This window comes from Crocuta crocuta, unplaced genomic scaffold (genome assembly GCF_008692635.1).
Source record: "Crocuta crocuta isolate KB4526 unplaced genomic scaffold, BGI_CrCroc_1.0 scaffold107, whole genome shotgun sequence".
Lineage (NCBI taxonomy): Eukaryota > Metazoa > Chordata > Mammalia > Carnivora > Hyaenidae > Crocuta > Crocuta crocuta.
In genome coordinates, this window is record NW_027531877.1 from 1183352 (window position 1) to 1202095 (window position 18744).

Genomic DNA, 18744 nt, shown 5'->3' on the forward strand with positions numbered 1-18744 from the left:
TAAAATGTCACAGAAATTAGCTGTGATCATGGCTGCTGACATTACCACGTCTACAACTGTTGCTGCTGCTGCTGCTCCCACTCATAAAAGACATGCGTGGGAGGCAAGCAGGCTGACACCATCATCCCACCATATCTGACATGGAGCTCATATGGGTTGGGCACTATTCTAAGGCATCGTGGGGTTCTCTGGTCTCATCAGCACAAGCACCCTCTAAAGTATGCACTCCCACTGGTTCTATTTTATAGTCAAGGAAATTGAGGCACAGAGAGGTTAAGTAACTTGTTCCAGGTCTCCCAGTTACCGTGGACACAGACTAACAGTGGACACCACGTGGACTTCTCTCCCCTACGTTGGCCCTGTCTCTGAACTCATTCACTATTGTCAGTTTAGTCTGGAGGAAGGGAAGAAACAAAGGGAAAATGTTCTGGGCTGTGCTGGGTGTCATTCCCATGGGGAATGCTAAGGACTGAATGGTTGGGTCCACCTTACCAAATTTACATGTCGCATCCCCCTCCCCACTGTGATGGTCTTTCCAAGTGGGGCCTCTGGGAGGTCATTAGCCCTTGAGAGTGGAGCCCTCATGAAGGGGATTAGTGCCTTCTAAAAGAGAGTCCAGAGAGAGCTCCCTCACCCCTCCCGCCATGTGAGGACACAGCAAGATGACATACCAATGAAGCAGGAGGTAGGTTTCTACCAGACACTGAATCTGCTCGGGCTTTGATCATGGACTTCCCAGCCTCCAGAACTGAGAGAAATAAATGTTGGGCATTTAAGCCACCCAGTCTATGTATTCTATCACAGCAGCTTAAGTGGATGAAGACAAGGAACCCCGTGCCAGACTTGGCACTGCCTTGCCCATCCCAGTACCTAAGACAGGTGCCCTCAAAGGGTGTGTGTGGAGGGAATCCTGTTTCTACTCTGAAGCTAAGGCACGCAGTGGGGCTCTCCTGTTATCCACAGATGTCAAATTATAGAAGTAAAAATACAACGTGAGGGCGGAAATCTGGAAAAGAGAAAAGCTGCCTGCATTTCACATTGTGACCTCGTCCCTTGTCCACAGGCCCGCCAGTCTCTCTGTCTACACCTGCTCTGCTCACAGCGCGGCACTCATGGCGGGGCCGTAGCTGCGGTCTGCCTTAGCGTTTAATGGAATCCCCTCCCACTTGCTCCACCTTGAACTGCATCCAGATGCTGTGGGCAAGTTAACCTCTGTGGCCCTTCAGGGGACCCCTTTCTCCATTTCTGTCTGAGGATCTCACCTGCTGCCTGTCTTGCCGGCAGCCAGTGAGACTGGGATCCACACCTGAAACTGCAGGTTCCGGGGCTTGTGCGCTCGATTATTTTCATGTCTTCAGTGACGCACCGAATTGTGTTCCTCGCTGCCCTCACCCCCAGCACCTCAGCATGTGACTCTATTTGGAGGTAGGGTCTTTATAGGGATAATTAAATTATAATGAGGTCACTAGGGTGGACCCTCATGTGGACACAGACACGTATGAGGGAGTAAGATGTGAGGAAGCAGGGAGAGACGGTCATCAGTAAGCCAGGGAGAAAGGCCTAGTATAGATCCTTTCTGCTCAGCACTCAGAAGAAGCAAACTCTGTGAATGCTCTGATCTAGGAAATCTGGTGCCTTCACCGCAAGACAATTAGGTTCTGTTGTTGAAGCCACCCAGTGTGTGGCAGGGACTCCAGTAAGCAAAGACACCCTCTTTTCCCATCTGCCTGCCTTTCCGCCACGTATGTCCAGTGAAACCTAACTTGTAAGTCAGGCACTATGCTAAGTATTGGTAATGCCGTGGTTGGTAAGATAAAAGTCCCTGCCCTCGGGGAGGTTACATTCTAGCTGGAGGGGGAGGGGGGGTGCAGAGAAAGAAAAGCAAACATCTATAAATGAATGCTATGAAGAAATAAAGAAGTGGGGCACGTGGGTGGTTCAGTTGGTTGAGCGTCCGACTTCAGCTCAGGTCATGATCTCATGGTTCACAGGTTTGAGCTCCGCGTAGGGCTCTGTGCTGACAGCTCAGGGCCTGGAACCCGCTTTGAATTCTGTGTCTCCTTCTCTCTGCTTCTCCCCTACTCATGCTCGCTCTCGCTCTCAAAAGTAAATAAACATTTAAAAAATTAAAAAAAAGAAAAATAAAGAAGTAAAATAGGGTGCAAATGGGGGTAACCAGGGAAGTCCTCTCTGAGAAGGTGAGGTTTTCCCAGACACCTTAAAAATGAGAACAGTGCAGACAAGTGGAAACACGGTGGGAGAGCATTCCGGGCAGAGGAATAGCCTGTGCAAAAGTCCTGAGGCAGGAAACGTCCAGGTCCATGTGACCTAAAGGGAGGCCCACATAGCCAGACTCTGGGGAGCCAAGGGTGCAGAGGTGAAGAGGGGCCAGACTTCACGCAGTACACTGGAAAGGAGTTCCGATGTAACTGCTCTTTCATATCCGAGGTTGTCATTCACCATACCTGACCAGTTTCTTCACCCAACTGCGGACAGTCAAGCATTGAAAAGGAAAAGCGTAGTTCAGCCCGGCCTATGGGCCAATCGCTGCTGCCATCAGCACCCTATTGTTTCAGGCATTAAAATCTCAAACCGCAAACACAACCCTTGTCACTACCGCCAGAAGGGATAGGAAAAAAAAAAAAAAAAGAGATAGAGAGGAGGGAGAGAATCATCCCTTCCAACCCCTGCTGAGTATGCAGAGTGAGGGACATATGGAAATTAATATATGCAGCTCTGATAACACGAATCTCCTCGGCATTTTGATTAAACGCGGCCGTTTATTAAATACCCTCCTCCTCGGAGCTCATCTCCGAAAGCCAATGTTGCTTTTCATTTTGAACTCTGATGAACTGTCTCAATTCCGTGCACACACCTTGGCTGCACCGTCGTCGACTGAAGGCTGGCGTTTGAGGAGGATGGAGAAAATCAATACGAAATGTCAGGCGAGAGGTCAGATTGAATTCGCTCTCCCAGCCAGCAGGAGCCCGGGCGGCCGCCTGCAGCAGCCGAACAAAGGGAGATGTGTGCCGAAGAAGGTCGGCACTTTGGACGAGTCAGGAAAATGAATTTTGTTCGCTTCTTAATTAGATTAGGAGGCTGGCGGCTGGCAATTCAGGGCACTGCAAGCGTCAGGTGGGGGCGTTGGGAAGGCAAGGCTGTGGCAGAGGCCTTCAGGCCACTTGCTAGCTCCCGGGCCTCCCCAGGGGCGGTCCCTGGGCTCTGCGTCTCTGGGGCTATGTGACCCTGGGCTACATATGTGTGTACAGCATACAGACTCCCTGTTTCTGTGGTCCCGTGACCCTTCCCTGTTGTCTCACAGGGACTCCTCAGCTGTCAGGTCACAGCTCGGAGCTCCCTGCCTGGGGTATAGGCTCCTTGTCCCATTCTGTCATAGCACCACGTGCCTCTCTTTCATTAGGCTATTACAGGTGCAATGCCATATGTGTTTGCGATTCTCTGATGAGCGGGTCTTTCTCCCTTCGTGCCAAGGTTAATTTTATGTATCAACTAGACTGGGCCACGGGGTGCCCAGGTATTCGGTCAAATGTTATTCTAAGTATTCCTGTAGAAAGTGTTTTTGGATGACATGAATGTTTAAATGGAAAGACTGAGTGAAGCAGATTGCCCTCCCTAATGTGGGTGAGTCCCATCCAATCAGCTGAAGGCCTGAATAGAACCAAAGGCCGGCCCTCCCCAAGTAAGAGGGAATTCATCCACCTGACTCCTTTGAGCTGGGACATTCATGTCTTCCTGGCTTCACATTTGGATTGAAAACACTGGCTCTTCCTGGGTCACGAGCCTGCCGGCCTTTGGTCTAAAACTACCCCATCAGCTCTCCTGGGTCTAAGGTCTTTGGACTTGGACTGGGAATCTATCACTGGTTCTTGGGGGTCCCCTACAGTGCCACTGTGGCTCTTGTGATTTGTCAGCCTCCCAAATCACAGGAGCCAAATATTTAAAATAAACCTCTCATACACACCCATGTATATATATATGAGATTATCTGTCTGTCTATCTACCTATCTACCTATCTTCTATTCGTTCTATCTGTCACTAACAAAGACAGTAATCTCTAAGAGGGAGGAAACCAGGTATGGTTTCACTCACCATTGTGTCCCCTGTCTGGTAAAGTACCTGACGTATAGTATGTACTCAACAAAAACTAGTTACATAAATGAATAATGGGGCTTCCTACATCTGGAAAGGGGGTGGGGTTTTAGCACTGTGCAGCTGCAGGCCTGGAATGAGGAGGAGTCAGTGTGGTAACTGCTGCTGCCATTTACTGCCTCCTGTGTGCCCGGCAGATGCCAGGTTCTGACACATAAGACGACATTTACTTGTAAACAACTGGCTCAAGGAGGCTGTCCCAATTATTCCTACTTTTCAAATGAGGAACTGGGTACTCAGAGGGATTAGAGAGCTTGCCCGAGGCCACACAGTAACTGAATTTCAGAGAGGAGTTCTGATTCCAAAGTGTCTGCTCTAAACTTTGCTAGTTCTGGGAGTTTCTAAGGCCTTGTCCTTTTTCCATCCTGAGTTCTGGGTTCCTCAAGACTCCCCGTGAGTTTATTCTTCAATATCTGGGCTGGACATCAAAGCACAGGCTCGTGTCTGCCACTGTGGGCGGGGACACCCTGGGGCTCCTCAAGCCCTCTCTGGCACCCACTTTGCATCCATGGCCCTCCCAGTTTAGACAGCTCTTAGACAGCTCACATCACCCCACACAGAGCATGTCCCCAGCTGAATCCCAACCTTTCCCTCTGCCCCAGTTTCGCTTCTTACCAGCTCCTGTTCCATATGCCATTTATGTCAACCCTCAGGCATTAACTCACTTAGTAAGTATTTACTGAGCACCTACTTATGTGCTAGGCTTTGCAATATGATGAGAACAAAGCTGATTTAGTTCTTACCATCAGAGAGTTTGTGGTCCAGAGGGGAAAGACAATGAACAACTAATATCCATGTGTGATAACATGGATATCTGTCAAGGTCTGATAACACTTTATAGCACCTGTAATTATTTTTTAACAAATGTTCCTTTTCCTCTTTTCTTCCTTTTGATTTCCACAGCCACCATCCTTCTATAGGTTATGAATTTCTTCTGTATTGAGACTAAAGCAAAATCTTCTAATTCTTCTTTTTAAAAAAAATTTTTAATGTTTATTTATATTTGAGAGAGAAAGAGAGAGACAGACAGATGGTGAGTAGGGGAGGGGCAGAGAGAGAGAGGGAGATACAGGATCTGAAGCAGGCTCCAGGCTCTGAGCTGTCAGCACAGATCCCAACGTTGGGCTTGAACTCACAAACCACAAAATCATGGCCTGAGCTGAAGTCGGAAGCTGATCCCACTGAGACACCCAGGCACCCTCAAAATCTTCTAATTCTCCTACCTTTCTTCCCAACACCACTGTAATCTTCCACAAAACTTAAATTCTGCAACTCTGTTCTCCCACCAGATGATTTCCAATCACTCTCCATAAATCAGAAACTGTGTTTCTTACACTGGGGCATGGGTATTTGTACAGCAAGCCACAGGATGAACACTGTATCTTCTTTTTTTTTTTTTAATGTTTATTTTTGAAGGAGAGACAGAGCGTGAGTTGGGGAGGGGCAGAGAGACAGAGAGAGGGACAGAGACACAGAATCTGAAGCAGGCTTCAGGATCTGAGCTGTTAGCACAGAGCCTGATGCGGGGCTTGAACTCACGAGCCGTGAGCTCATGATCTGAGCCTAAGTCGTAGGCACTTAACCGACTGAGCCACCCAGATACCCCATGAACACTGCATCTTTTGGAAACATCAGTTTTGCTTGAAACTTGGGAGTGGGGTAGAAATGTGATTATTAAATTCAACTGAAAATAAACACTTTATGGGCGTAAAATAAAAAATTCATGTGAAATTTTAGGATGGAAAAGACTCCAAAGAAAATCTGCTGTGGTCGGCACCTCCCCCGGGGTCTCAGGTCTCACTGCTTTTTTGTCTGTGCTGGTGGGCTGGGTCATGAGGGCCCACGGGAGAGGTTGCATTGCGTCTGGGTGCTCTTCCTCCATGGCACCCAGGCTCACGGCCTGCCCCCAGAGTACTGTGTGTCCTCAGTTGAAAAGCTTATGAAACACCAGGTACCACGGGAGCCAGACTGTGAGTACAGAGTAGGTGCTCAATGAATGAATGAATGAATGAATGCACAAATGAATGAATGAATACAAAGAAGCGTAAACTCTGACTCTGATCATGAAGGACCAACCTGATATGAATCTTCACCCCAATTTCACCCTTTCCTTGATATCTGTTCACACAAATGACACCTCTTACTAAGACTCTAAGAAGATTGCATGTAACTTCCCAACGTCAGGCTTTTGCCCAATTTGTTTGCACTGCCCCAAACACCCTTCTCTGTCTCTCTTTCCCACCTAACCGAATCCTACTGATGTTCAACACGACTCCTCAGCCTCGGCTTTTCCCTGTGACGTCTATCCTAAGTGTCCCACCCTCCTCAGAACATCCTAACACCTGACTATCACCAACGCTCATGTGGGTGTTAACACGCTGCCTTACACACTGTTCCCGAAATGTTTCCCAGATACATCTTAAGTCATGAGCCAAATTTTCAATGCAGTGAATGTAGAAGATTCCTTCCCTTTCCAGTGGAAGGGAAGAGAACCATCAAAGATAGAAGAAAATCATGCTGAAGGACTGATAAGGAATTGTAGTCTAGATACGTAGGTCTCCCATCCAAGTAGTAACCAGGCCCAACCCTGCTTAGCTCCCGAGATCAGATGAGATCGGGGCCATTCAGGCTGGTATGGCCAGAGACTAGTCTAGATATGAAGTTCTCAACCAAGGGCAATTTTCTTCCTCCTGGGTATTTCACATTGTCTGGAGATAGTTTCAGTTGTCACAACTTGTCTTGGGCACTCACATCTAGGGGAGAGGCCAGGGATGCTGCTAAACGTCCTATAATACAAAGGAGCCCCCTTTCCCCTAAGAACTGTGTGCCCCAAATTCAACGGTGCTGCTGTTAAGAAATTTCTGTAACAAGTAATTCTGATGTTATTGTCCCGGTTACCTAAGTGGCTATTCACTGACTTTGAGAAAACATTCAAGTTCTTCATCGTGGCCACATGATCAGGCTCCTGCATTCCTCCTCAGCTTCAAATCACTTCCTTTTCCAAGTCATTCCCTATGTACCATCTGTATCATTCGCCCTGCAGTTCCACTAACATTCTCATCTTTTGGAGCTCAGCACCTTCGCACCTGCTGATCCTTCTGCATTGAACACTTCTCCTCTTGCTGGCCTCCATAAGTAAGTGCTGCTCAAAGGTCAGTGTCAGTGCACACACACGAGCAAATACTTATTCATAATCCATGATGTGCCAGGCCCTGGTTTAGGTGTGGGGAAACAGTTATGAGCAAAACAAAAGAGGTCCACAGAGTAAATAGTCTAGACAGGTCCTCTCCAAAGGAATATCCTGCCATGATGGAAAGGTCTTACACAGGTATAATAACAGGAGAGCTATGAGCCACATATGGCTACTGAGCATGTGAAATGTAGATAATCTGAAGTGGGATTGGCTGTAAGTGTAAAATACACATAAAAAAAAGTAAAACATAACCTTAACAAGTTTTTTTAAGTAGGCTCTAGGCTCAACATGGGGCTCCCACTCATACTTGAGATTGAGTTGCATGTCTATCCACTGAGCCAGCCAGCCGCCCCGCACACTAACAGTTTTGAAAAGTTACCTCACCTCGGTCCCATGACAAACTCTTGAGGTGGATGTTATTGTTTTACCCATTTTGCCTCTGGCTTTGACCTGGGTCTGTGGAGGTCCAGAATGCAGACAGTGTACACAGCACTGCACTCTACAAACCAGTTCCCCTGTGCGATACTTCTCACACCAAATGAGCGAACAAAGATTATCCAAATGACCCAGACATTCACCCCTCTCCTTGCCATACACTGACAGTCATCACAGTACTCATGTCTCACAGGGATTGAAATTGGAAAGTGGGACTATGGGAGAGAAAGGTCCTAATTCCCGGGTCTCCACAGCAAACCGCAGATGCTAAATAACACGGAGCAGACGGTAGCGGGGAAACAAACAGAGCCCTAGTCGCTCATGAACATCTTGGCAGCTGCACGTTATTCAGTCAGACACTAGACATGGATTTTCAGTGCCTTCACGCACGCCTACTCTGGGGAGCTGTTTCTTTTCGAGAAAGCTGCAGGCCCATCCCTTCTACCACAGCACTTGCTGTCACTGCCAATAGGCTTTACCTAGTGACATGGCTCTTAGACCTTTGGCTTCAAAGTACTCAGTCCCTACTAGTTTGGAACTGTTTCTCTCTCCAACAGTGGCCTGAAAACCAGCGTGGCCCAAGAGCCTGTGAGTCTGGCTACACATTATGTAACCCATTCCATTTCTCTGAAGCTTTTCTATGGTGCCCACTTTGGCCATTGGGACTTCTAGAGTTCTGGTTCCCAGAGCCACAACCTCACCAGGAAGGCATTAACTCCTTCTTGCAGGTGCTATTCTTCTTTTTTTTAACTGATACATAACCAAGACACATTACCGTAGTTTCAAGTACGTGACACAGTGATTTATGTATATGTTGCAAAATAATCACCAATAAGCCAAGTTAACATTCATCAGCACGGAAAGTTCCAAATTCTTTTTCTGGCAATGATAACTTTTAAGATCTACTCCCTTGGCCACTTTTAAATATACACTGCAGTATTATTAACTTAGCCACCATCGCCAGGTGCCCTTCATGATGGCTTGCATATTCTCAGCTTCTCGCACAGTCCAGCAGGCCCTGTTAACTCTCTCACCAAGGTCTGTCCAGAACGCACCAGCACCTCTCCACCTCCTACCGGCACCCTGTGCAGGCCACGTGCATCTCCTGCCAGCATAGTGCAATGATCCCCGACCTGGCCTCCCTTCAGGGAGCTCCTCAGATTCATTCTCCCCACATTCTCCCCACAGCAGCGAGAGTGATCTCAAGACATCATTCAGATCGTGTCATAATGTGATGTGACACAGCTCGTGTCTCATGCATCTCTGGATTCCATATTCGCCTTAAGCGAGTATTTGTGGAATTGAACGTGACGTTCCATCTGTACCCAAACACGGGGCATGGAGCTGACTCCTGAGTCAGGCCAACGTGTGCGCTCGGCTGCAGGGGTGTGGAAGGCAGGGAAGGAGATCCACATCCCCTGGGCTCTCCGCTTCTCCTCCCGCATGTCAGGGCCCAGTGTCCCCCTCCTTCCCCCAGCTACTCCATGTTGCTTGCTACTCACATTTGGTGTGCCTGTCACACAAGGCCGATGCCCTCATGTCACACAGCCGGATTGTCCCTTTGCTGCTGCTGTACACGAAGGTGTTGCAGTGATGGGGGTGGAATTCGGCTGCTGTGATCACCTCCGTGAGCTCCTCCATGTTGGCCGGCTTAATGTCAACGATATCTGGCACGGACGAGTCAAGGAAGGGACCGGGAGAAGGGGGCAGACCTGCTGGGGTGACTCATAGCAGCGCTGCCTACATTTCGTGTAACAGGTGAGTGTTTACCACACACAATGGACCCTCCCAGGAACTCTGTGAGCAAACACGAGGGTACTACTGGGCTTGGCAGACGTGGCCCAGGGATGCCCAGGACACAGATGCATCATTAGAACTCTGGTCTCCCTGGCCCTTTAGGAGCATTTCATCCTCCATAACATATAGAACATGTCCCATCGACCATCAAAGTTATCTGCTTGTGCAATCATGCTAAAATGTGCTGAGCTGCATTTTATGAAAGACTTTCATTTCTCATTTGACAACACTGGTGAAGAAACTAGTCCCATTCCAACGAAATAAGTTCAGTTTATGTGAATCTTTCCCCAGACTCCTGGGCTGATAAAAGTTATCTATGACACACTATGAATCCTCTTCTACAAAATCCTTGGGATCTTTGTTTTTGTTGTTTTGAGAGAGAGAGAGAGAGAGAGAGAGAGAGAGAGAGAGAGAGAGAGAGAGGGTGGGAGCGGGGGNAGAGAGAGAGAGAGAGAGAGAGAGAGAGAGAGAGGGTGCAAGTGGGGGGGGGGGCAGAGAGAGAAGCAGGGCTCCTGTTTTACCCAAAGCAGGGCTTGTACCCAAATGGGGCTTGAGCTCACCAATGTGGGGCTCGAACTCATGAACTGTGAGATCACGGCATGAGCTGAAGTCAGATGCTTACTGACTGAGCCACCCAGGTGCCCACCGAGATCTTCTTTAATAACGTGTGGGTGACAATAAGAGCTATTACCATTTAGTGAACACTGACCTTAACAGGTCAATTGCTGTGCAAGGCACACTATATACTTTATCTAATTTAATCCTTAGAACAGCTCTATAACCAGTCTTTTTCTTATCCCCATTTATCGGGGTGGAGGTTGAGGCTGGCCTCATCACATGGCTAGAGTGGAAGCACTAGGATTTATCTCAGGCATGAAATTTGTGCTCCTGAGTAACTGCAAAATTTCTCTTATTGAAGATAAAGAGGATCTCAAGTTTCTATAAGCTGTGATTTGTTGTAGAGCTTGTGTGGGAGTTCAAGCACCTGAAAAAAGCCATCCAGTCATATGGTGGGACAGTTTTAGCCTCCCAGGGAATATATCTTTATCATCTGTTTTTTTCTTCCTCAGTATTTTCCTTTCTGATCAAGATTTATTATAACTCTATTTTTAAAGACCACATATTTGTATATTGAAATGAAACATCTGGCCTTTAAATATGGAGGTGACTCAATGGGCACAAGGACACAAGGAGGAGGTCTGGCATATATGAGGGGTTTGTGGGTTTGTGTCAATTCCTTCATACCTTACCCAGAGCTTGGGGGACCCACGTACAGATGGGAGGCACCTGACTGGTGCTGATGTGTTGTCTGAGGACCCAAAACTTCCTGCAGAAGAACAGGCCTCGTGATGTGGATGCTGTTACATAGGAAAGCTGACCATTTAAAATGTTGCCCATTTTTCCTAGACTTCATCACTTCTGAGCCGCTTTGGGTTTTGGCCCCATATGTATATCACCAGGTGGTATTTGCTTAACATGTTTTCTTTAGATCGGTTTATATCGACTCACTTTGTTTCCTTAGCCTTTTTTAAGCTGTAATCCAATATTCATAAAATCATGGATTTAAAGAGCTAGTTACATTTTGAATAATGTACATGTAATAAACGCATACCAATGAAAATAAACATGTTTATATCTGTGCCAGGAGCTTAGTATCCCATTTTGGGAAATAATGCATTGATCCAACAGACCATCCTATTAGTCTGGGATGGATGAAAGCTTTTCACAGTTCCCTCTTTAGAGTTTACATGAGGTACAAGTGAGTGCACTGGTATTTTTGGTCATACCAGCACCAACAGTCACCTATTATCAAACATCACCTGTGCTCCAGCATGCACTCTGGGGCGATAATGGCTCTGGATCTGATTGTGCCTTGTTCCCCTTCAATGATCTCTTAGAAGTCCTGTCGGTTCTTTCTAAAATTAGTTTGCGACTGAACTGGCACTACATTTTACTACAATTTCCCCCACCAAACCCAGATGTAAATATTACTTGGGTCTCCAGAGTATGTGGGTCCCCTGGAGTCACAGAATACCACCTTTCAACTCAAGTGCTGCCAGAGTTATAAATATTATTGCAGGTAGCACCACATGCTGGGGAACAGGAGGCGGAGTCTTCTGGGAGGCCCCAAGCTGCATCTCTGATGTTCCCTCCAGCCCCACTGACCCTTGCCCTGGGCTGTGTGGCCACAACATGGGCTAGGGTAAGCAGAAGTTAGTGTTCAGCGGCTGTCAGATTTCATCACCCTCCAGAAAGAGCCTCCAAAGCCTACCATGACAGTGAGCATGTTTCTCTTTTCCTAAAATAGGGAAAGAAAATCTGGTGTCAGCTTTCTCAACCTCTACCAGGATAGCTCTAAAAACAAGCTTAACTGGAAGCGATCTTGGCTGTGTGGGAGGGGAAGGTGCCACATCTACGGTTATTTTTTTCTCACCTAAAAATAAAGCCCCAGAGTCAGAACTTGTGAAAACGAAGTGCTTAAAGATATCTATGAAAGCAGGAAGGAACATCCCCCACCATCAAGAACACCATCATGGGGATATGAGCACTGGGTCTGCATTGGGCTACTTCCTCTGGATTCATCCTCCCTTTTGCCCAAGCCTCCCCATCATCCGTCATCCCCAAGCATCTCCCTTTTGACTAGAATTTCTGACTCTGAGGTTCAGGGATGACTCTAATCCTCTTTTCAATAACCATGATCACAAGACGAAAAGGACGATAATAATAACCAGCAGTTAATGTTCACCAAGTGCGCTCTATTATCTCATTTAACCTTCATCTCAGCCTTAGGAGGTCAGTGCTATTCAGTAACTGAGGTAAATTAATCAAGGTCGTAGGACTAGCAGGGAGCAGAGCTGGGATCTGAACCCAGTTTGTCTGACTTCAGAGCCTGGGTTCTTGACCACATGCTACTCTCCTCCCCTGAGGAAAGGCCTTTCCAGAGCCAGCCTTTCTGAATGCAGTAATTCTGGCTCTCTTGAAATTTCCTGGGTGAATCCGAGAGAGCAGCCTGTTTTTTTTTTTAATTCACTGACCACTTTGGTGGCCGGCCACATTTTTCAGAATCAGAATTTGGACACAGCATCTGACTCAGGACTTCTATGTCCTATGATTTGATAATTATCTTCTTCTTTTTTGAACCATAAACTGGGACAAAAGCATACAGGATGTCTTGAATTGTTAACTTACGGAGGATTTGCTGAGCTCTAAAATCATTTGGGAGGAGACTAGTTACCAAGTTCAATGGCTTTAAGGGGATGATGGGAACAGGATATTTCACATCTGTGTCATCTAGAAACCCAGGCCTTTCTTCTCCCTCTGTTCTAAAGAGAGATACACACTTTCAACATATGTGGTTTTGCCCTTCATGTTGGAAGGGAGAGCGAAAAAAGATAAGCACTGTATTATCTTGGAAACAGAATGATGCATTTTGACAGTCAATTTTCTCTTCCCTATCCTTCAGAGCTCTCTATCCAAATTATTTCCCTGTTGTCCCAAAGAACTGAGGGGCAAAAGCAAAACATAGCAATGGATTCACGGCTAATATACAAGGCAGACAGCCAACAGATTGCTATTAAATTAACCCTGGGGCTTGACAGATCTGTTCTTCCTGACCCCAACTGCTTATGGCATTCCTTATTAATGCTGAGCCCAGACAAATTACCTCTGCTAACAAAAGGGGTTAATCTGCTTCTCTGCTGGGACTCTGGAGGCAGCTCTGAGGACAGGAGGGGGCATAGCTAGTTTGGCAGCTGAGCTCTGTGCTTGGAAGGCAGGAGGGAAGGTGAGGGCATCACTGTGCCAGGCAGGGCCTAAGGCGTCATTTAAAATAATAATTGAAGACACTGGGAGGTCACTCCTTAAGGGACTGGCTTCAAACAAATAAGAAGCCAGAGTCATAAATTACATCAGCAGTGGGGTGAGGGTATGGAGTGGGTAATGGCAGCCTGGTAAGGGGTAGCATGGAGACCATTCAAAAGTCATTCCCTTAATCCCCAATTTGGAAAAAGCTTTCTACCAAAAAAATGTCTACTGCAACATGAGAAAGGAAATATACTAATAACCTACATATACAGAAAAAGGGAAATGATTCTGTAAATTTGGATCAATCTCACTCAATTGCTTTCGCAATGAAATTCCAATTCTGTTAAAAACCACAGAACACTGTATCTATAGTATGACTGTAATGTTTAGAACTTACAATCTGAAAATAATGAGCTGAAAGGCAAGATAATAAATGTTAGTAATAGCTCTGAGTGGGTCTCTAAATTTTCAATTATCAGTTATCATTTACACAATTTCTTTTAATCAAGTAGTATTTAATAATAGAAAAAGATAATATATATATAGAAAGAGAGTGAGATAAGTTAGATACAAAATATATATATAGTCTGGCCAGAGTCATGTAAAAACAATCAGAGAGAGACAGAGAGAGAAAACAGAATGGAAGGAGACATGATTACTATCTCACAGGGAATGAGATGGAAAGTTAGCATGCAAGTTACCCTTTAGGATCTCTAGTTTATAAAGGGTAACTTACCTTTACCATTCATTCATTCATTCATTCATTCATTCATTCATTCATTCATTCATGTAATTCACAAATGTTCACCAAGAAGCTGCTAACACTTTCTGACTACAGGGGGTACAGCCGTGGCTGAAGCAGACCCAAATCTCCCTGACCCACGGAGCCTATATTCCAGCAGGCCACACGGTCAATGAGGAAGGCAGATAAATACAATATAAATCAGATAGTAATAAATGCAAAGCAGAAAAAGCAGGGAAGAGAGAGAGAAATGATACATGTCTGTGAGGACAGGGTATGTGTAGGTCTTACACTGAAAAGGAGAAGGCTTCCTGGATAAATAAATTTTTCCCCTTTTGTTAATTATTTATTTTTCTGAGCCCTTATAAATTAGCTAGCATGATGTTAAAAGTGTGATGTAAAGCCCCTGTATTTATACCAAAATTAGGTGTTGAGATTTTAGGGGATTCTACAATCTCCACAATAAATACTTATTTTTAAGTAATAAACATAAAAAGGTAGTTTCCTTGTGTTAGAACCATCTGTGAGAGAGCTGAGAGACCAGGAGCCTCATCACCATGAGTCAAGTAGAAGATAACACTCTGATACTGTGATTATAACAAAATTGGGTCAGAAGATTGAGTGTCAATTTTGATTCCAAATCTATTTTGCCTGGAGAACGTGGGAAAGTCATTTTCTCTCTCTCTAGCCTTCAATTTTGTTTAGCCTTTGAATGGGCATCATTCTATTTACTCCAAAGCCTCTGAGAATTTTGATGATGAGATCATTTCATGGAGCAAGTTATTAAAAGGGTTTATAGTGGACTGGATAATCCCATCTCTCACAGAAAGCACCTATTTTTCCACAGAGAGCTTTATATGCATTAGTTCTGTGAGCTTTTGAAGGGGATGTCCTTATATGCTTCTGTCTTTATCCATGCTGATTTTGCTGATACTGATGAGATTTTTTGTTTTTTTGTTTTGTTTCCTTTCTAAGCACTGCCTAAAACAATGAAGTAGAGGAAAGCTAAACAAGAGGCCTTTCTGCAGGCCAGTCTGGTGAGTGAAATCTGTATTTGCCTGGGAAAGATACCTATCTTCAAGAGCAGGTGAGGCTTTTCATGTTTCTGCACTTAGAGTCTGCCGATACTGAAGGTGGAGAGCAGCCTTATTTTGGCCTTGAGAACTAATCATAATAGAGTCAGATTTCCTTTTAGGGGACATGAATTGCTTTGAGGTTTTTTTTTTTCCCTTTCCAAAGTCTGAATGTAATCTTTGGATATTAAGTACAGATCACAAAGCATCCAGACCTTGTTAGCTGAAGGGACGTGTCACTTGATGGTAAGATACTGGCAATCTCTGAAGAGGACTCTAAGGGATATTACTCTTTTAAGAGCTTAAAAAAAAGCCAATGTGCAAATATTTATGGAAGGTTTGCCAACTGCTAGGCTTAAGAGGAGAGGCTGATAATGAATAGGTCATGGTGCCACCTTACTTACAGCTTATAAAGGATGTACTGAGCTACAAATGACACTGGGCTGAGATGGCCTCCATGGTTTGGGGAAGGGGGCACTTGAAAATCCCATAACCACAGACCCTTCCCTATTCATGTGACGCAGAGCTTGAATTACACGATTAGGAAACACCCAATACTCCTTAGACCAAGGTCACTTCAGATGTTACTTTCTTTATAAAGTATTCTAGCCTTTCCTTCATGATTCTTCCTGTTTCATGCATCCATAGAACCTTGAATACACCTAACACGTAACCCATACTACTAGAATTATTTGAGTAATTTGACATGGTGTGATAGAGTATATTATTTATACTGGAGTATGGAATAAGAGAGACAGATTTTAATCCCACATTCTGTAACCAGTTACATAATCTTGAGAGCCTTTAGATTTGTGAACTCATCTGCAAAAAGAGGAAGGAAGTTACAGTAGATGATGTGTATCACATACCTGGTATTTAATACAGGCTCCAAAAATTATTAGTCTCGTCTTCCCTAGTATGGCCACATGTCTGTCTCCCTCTGTCCACCTACTCACTCTGCTGGTTTTGTGGAACATTAACGTGGTCAGGCTGAACTGTAGTCCTTAGATTTCCCTTTCTAGGATGTTTCTGTCTGGTTACAGTGGGTTAACATGGGCTCAGGAGGGTTGGAAGACAAAAGGGAAAAAGCAACTGTTGTGCAGCACACACACACACCTTCTCCCATGTATTTAGTCAAACATTAACGTACATGCTGTTGTAATCTCGGTGCTGTAAGAAGTTCTGCAGATGTGATTAAAGGCCCCAATCAGTTGACTAAGTTAATCAAAGGAAGATGAGCCTGGGTGAGCCTGACTTAATCAGTTGGAAGACATTTAAAGGAAAGCTTTGGTTTTCCTAGAGGAAGAGACTCCAAAAGGCTGCTGGGTCCACAACTGTTCTCCCTTCTTGATGTCCATACGTGGACAAGCCTCAACTGATGCTCATGCTCTTCCAGCTTACTTGTGATTTTCCATTCCTACCTGACTGCCTAACAGACCCTGGACTTGCTTGGCCAGCCGCATGACTGCAAGGCTAAGTCACTGTAATAAGTCAGTCTCTCTCCCTCTCCCTCCTATCCCCCCTTTCTGTCTCACAAACACCCACCTCTCCCAATAGTTCTGCTTCTCTGGTTGAACTCTGAATGATACATCCACTCTTTTAGATTACAAAAGTTGTAATATCAGTTATGGAGTTTTATTCATCTTGGCATTTCCCATGCACATAGTAAGTGCTCAATAAATTTAAGTTTACTGAATTTTAATAAATTACTTTAATTCGTTGTGATTTAGCAGGCATAGTTTTTTTAAATGCAGAAAATCCACAGTAGGTCAGTAATGGGTCAAGCTGCCAGGCCTGGATACTGTAAAACCCAGCTTGTGGTTTTCTTAGGAAAGAATGGGAACCAAGCAACCATGTTAGAAGAATAGGGGGCTGGGGAAATGTTTCAAAGATAACAGCTACTATTTACTAGGACTTCTCTCTGTGCCAGGCACTTGGCTAAGAAATTTACATGATTATCTCCTTTAATATCCACAACAATCTTATAAGATAGATCGTATTTACTATCTCCATTAACTGATGAGACAATGGAGGGTCAGAGATCTGTTAAGCAGCCTGTCAAGGTCACAAAGATTTTAGGAGATAAAATTGGATTCCAATCCAGTGAATATGACCCCAGAGTCTAACTACTAAGCTAACTACTACTAACTACTAAGCTATACATACTGCTCTGAGGAAGCTCAAAAAGCCCAAGAAGTGTGCACAGTTGCATTCTTGCCCTCTTCCCTGACAACATGAGGTCCAAAGGGATTTCCCTGTGTATGGAGAAGTCCCTTGTCTCAAGAGGCCTTAGGTTTGGCAGGCAGAGAAGGTCAGCTTCCACATAAGCAAAGCACTAGGCCTTGGAAAACCTGGAAAACCTACCAAGGTTACATTTAACATGGAGAAGAGGAGGCTGCCCTGGGACACACGGACCAATGTGCTGGATGTGTTAGTGGCATGCTCTCCTTTTACACTAAATGCCAGCCTCAGACTGGTATGCACATTTGTGGATGAAAGCCCCAGCACCAACTAGGGAGACAAACTTGTAATAGGCCCCACAACTTCCTTCAAAGCCTGCCTGGCAGAATCCCACCAGAGTAAAACAAGGCCACTGTCCATGGTACTATGAAGAGACAGAAGCCAAAAGTTGAGGTTTTATGGTCCCCTCATCAGGAAAAAGTTCCAAAGACCTTAGCTTAGTCGACAAATGAAGCTGATGCACAGGGGTGCTAAGACCAAGGTCAATGATGAAGTGCCTCTAGAGTTCAGATGTTCTTTCTCAGAGAAATCATCCGTCTCATGCCCAGAGACTAGACCTGTGTAAGACATGGCTAACCTTTCTAGCCCAGTTTACACCATGCTCCACCACATTCCCTGGGCTTTAGTCACAATGGACTCTTTAGAGTTTCTCCAACATTGCCACACTCCCTCCTGCCACATGCCCTCTGTACATGCTAGACCGATCTCTCCCCATCTCGTTGCCAAGTTAACTCATACTCTTCCTCTTTCAGATCTGAACTCAGTCATCAGTTCCGCTGCAAAGTCTTTTAGTCCCTGAAATCTGTATCAGAGTTCAAAAAAAGAAGCATACACAGGACTGTATTTCCTTTCCTCAAAGGACTTACTTATGTTTGTAATTATATGCTCATTAGTGTGATTATTTGATGAATGTCATTCTGAAAGCAGAACGTTTCTTTTCACTTTTGCATCCCCATGGCTCAGTGCAGTGTCTGGCACAGACTCGGCACTCAGTATACAGTTGTCGGGAGCTGTACCTTTACTTTTACTTGATAGGAGCCTATTTAATAGGTCCCATATTGGACTACGTAAGAGCCCAGGTCGACTCGTTTTTAGTCCTGGGAATGGAGTTCAAAGGATCCTAAATATACAATAGAAAACAGTTTGAAAAGTTAGGCTGCTTCTTGCCTTCGAATATCACTAATCATTATTGTTGTCTTGAAATAGTTAACCCATTAAGGCCAAAGTTTGACCACTTTAAGCCAGAACCTGTTACACAAGACAAAGACAGACGAGCTATGGATAGAAGG

At 45.2% G+C, this 18744-nt stretch overlaps 1 protein-coding gene across 10 annotated transcripts in view; it reads right to left on the reverse strand.

The window, feature by feature from the left end:
- The window catches only part of PPP2R2B (protein phosphatase 2 regulatory subunit Bbeta), a 453296-nt gene that overhangs the window by 34720 nt on the left and 399832 nt on the right, over positions 1–18744 (reverse strand). For all 10 annotated transcript variants that reach the window (XM_077772959.1, XM_077772955.1, XM_077772962.1 and 7 more), the window contains one exon: positions 9301–9465. In XM_077772959.1, coding sequence (XP_077629085.1) covers positions 9301–9465 — 165 coding nt within the window. The remainder of the gene's footprint in view (positions 1–9300; positions 9466–18744) is intronic.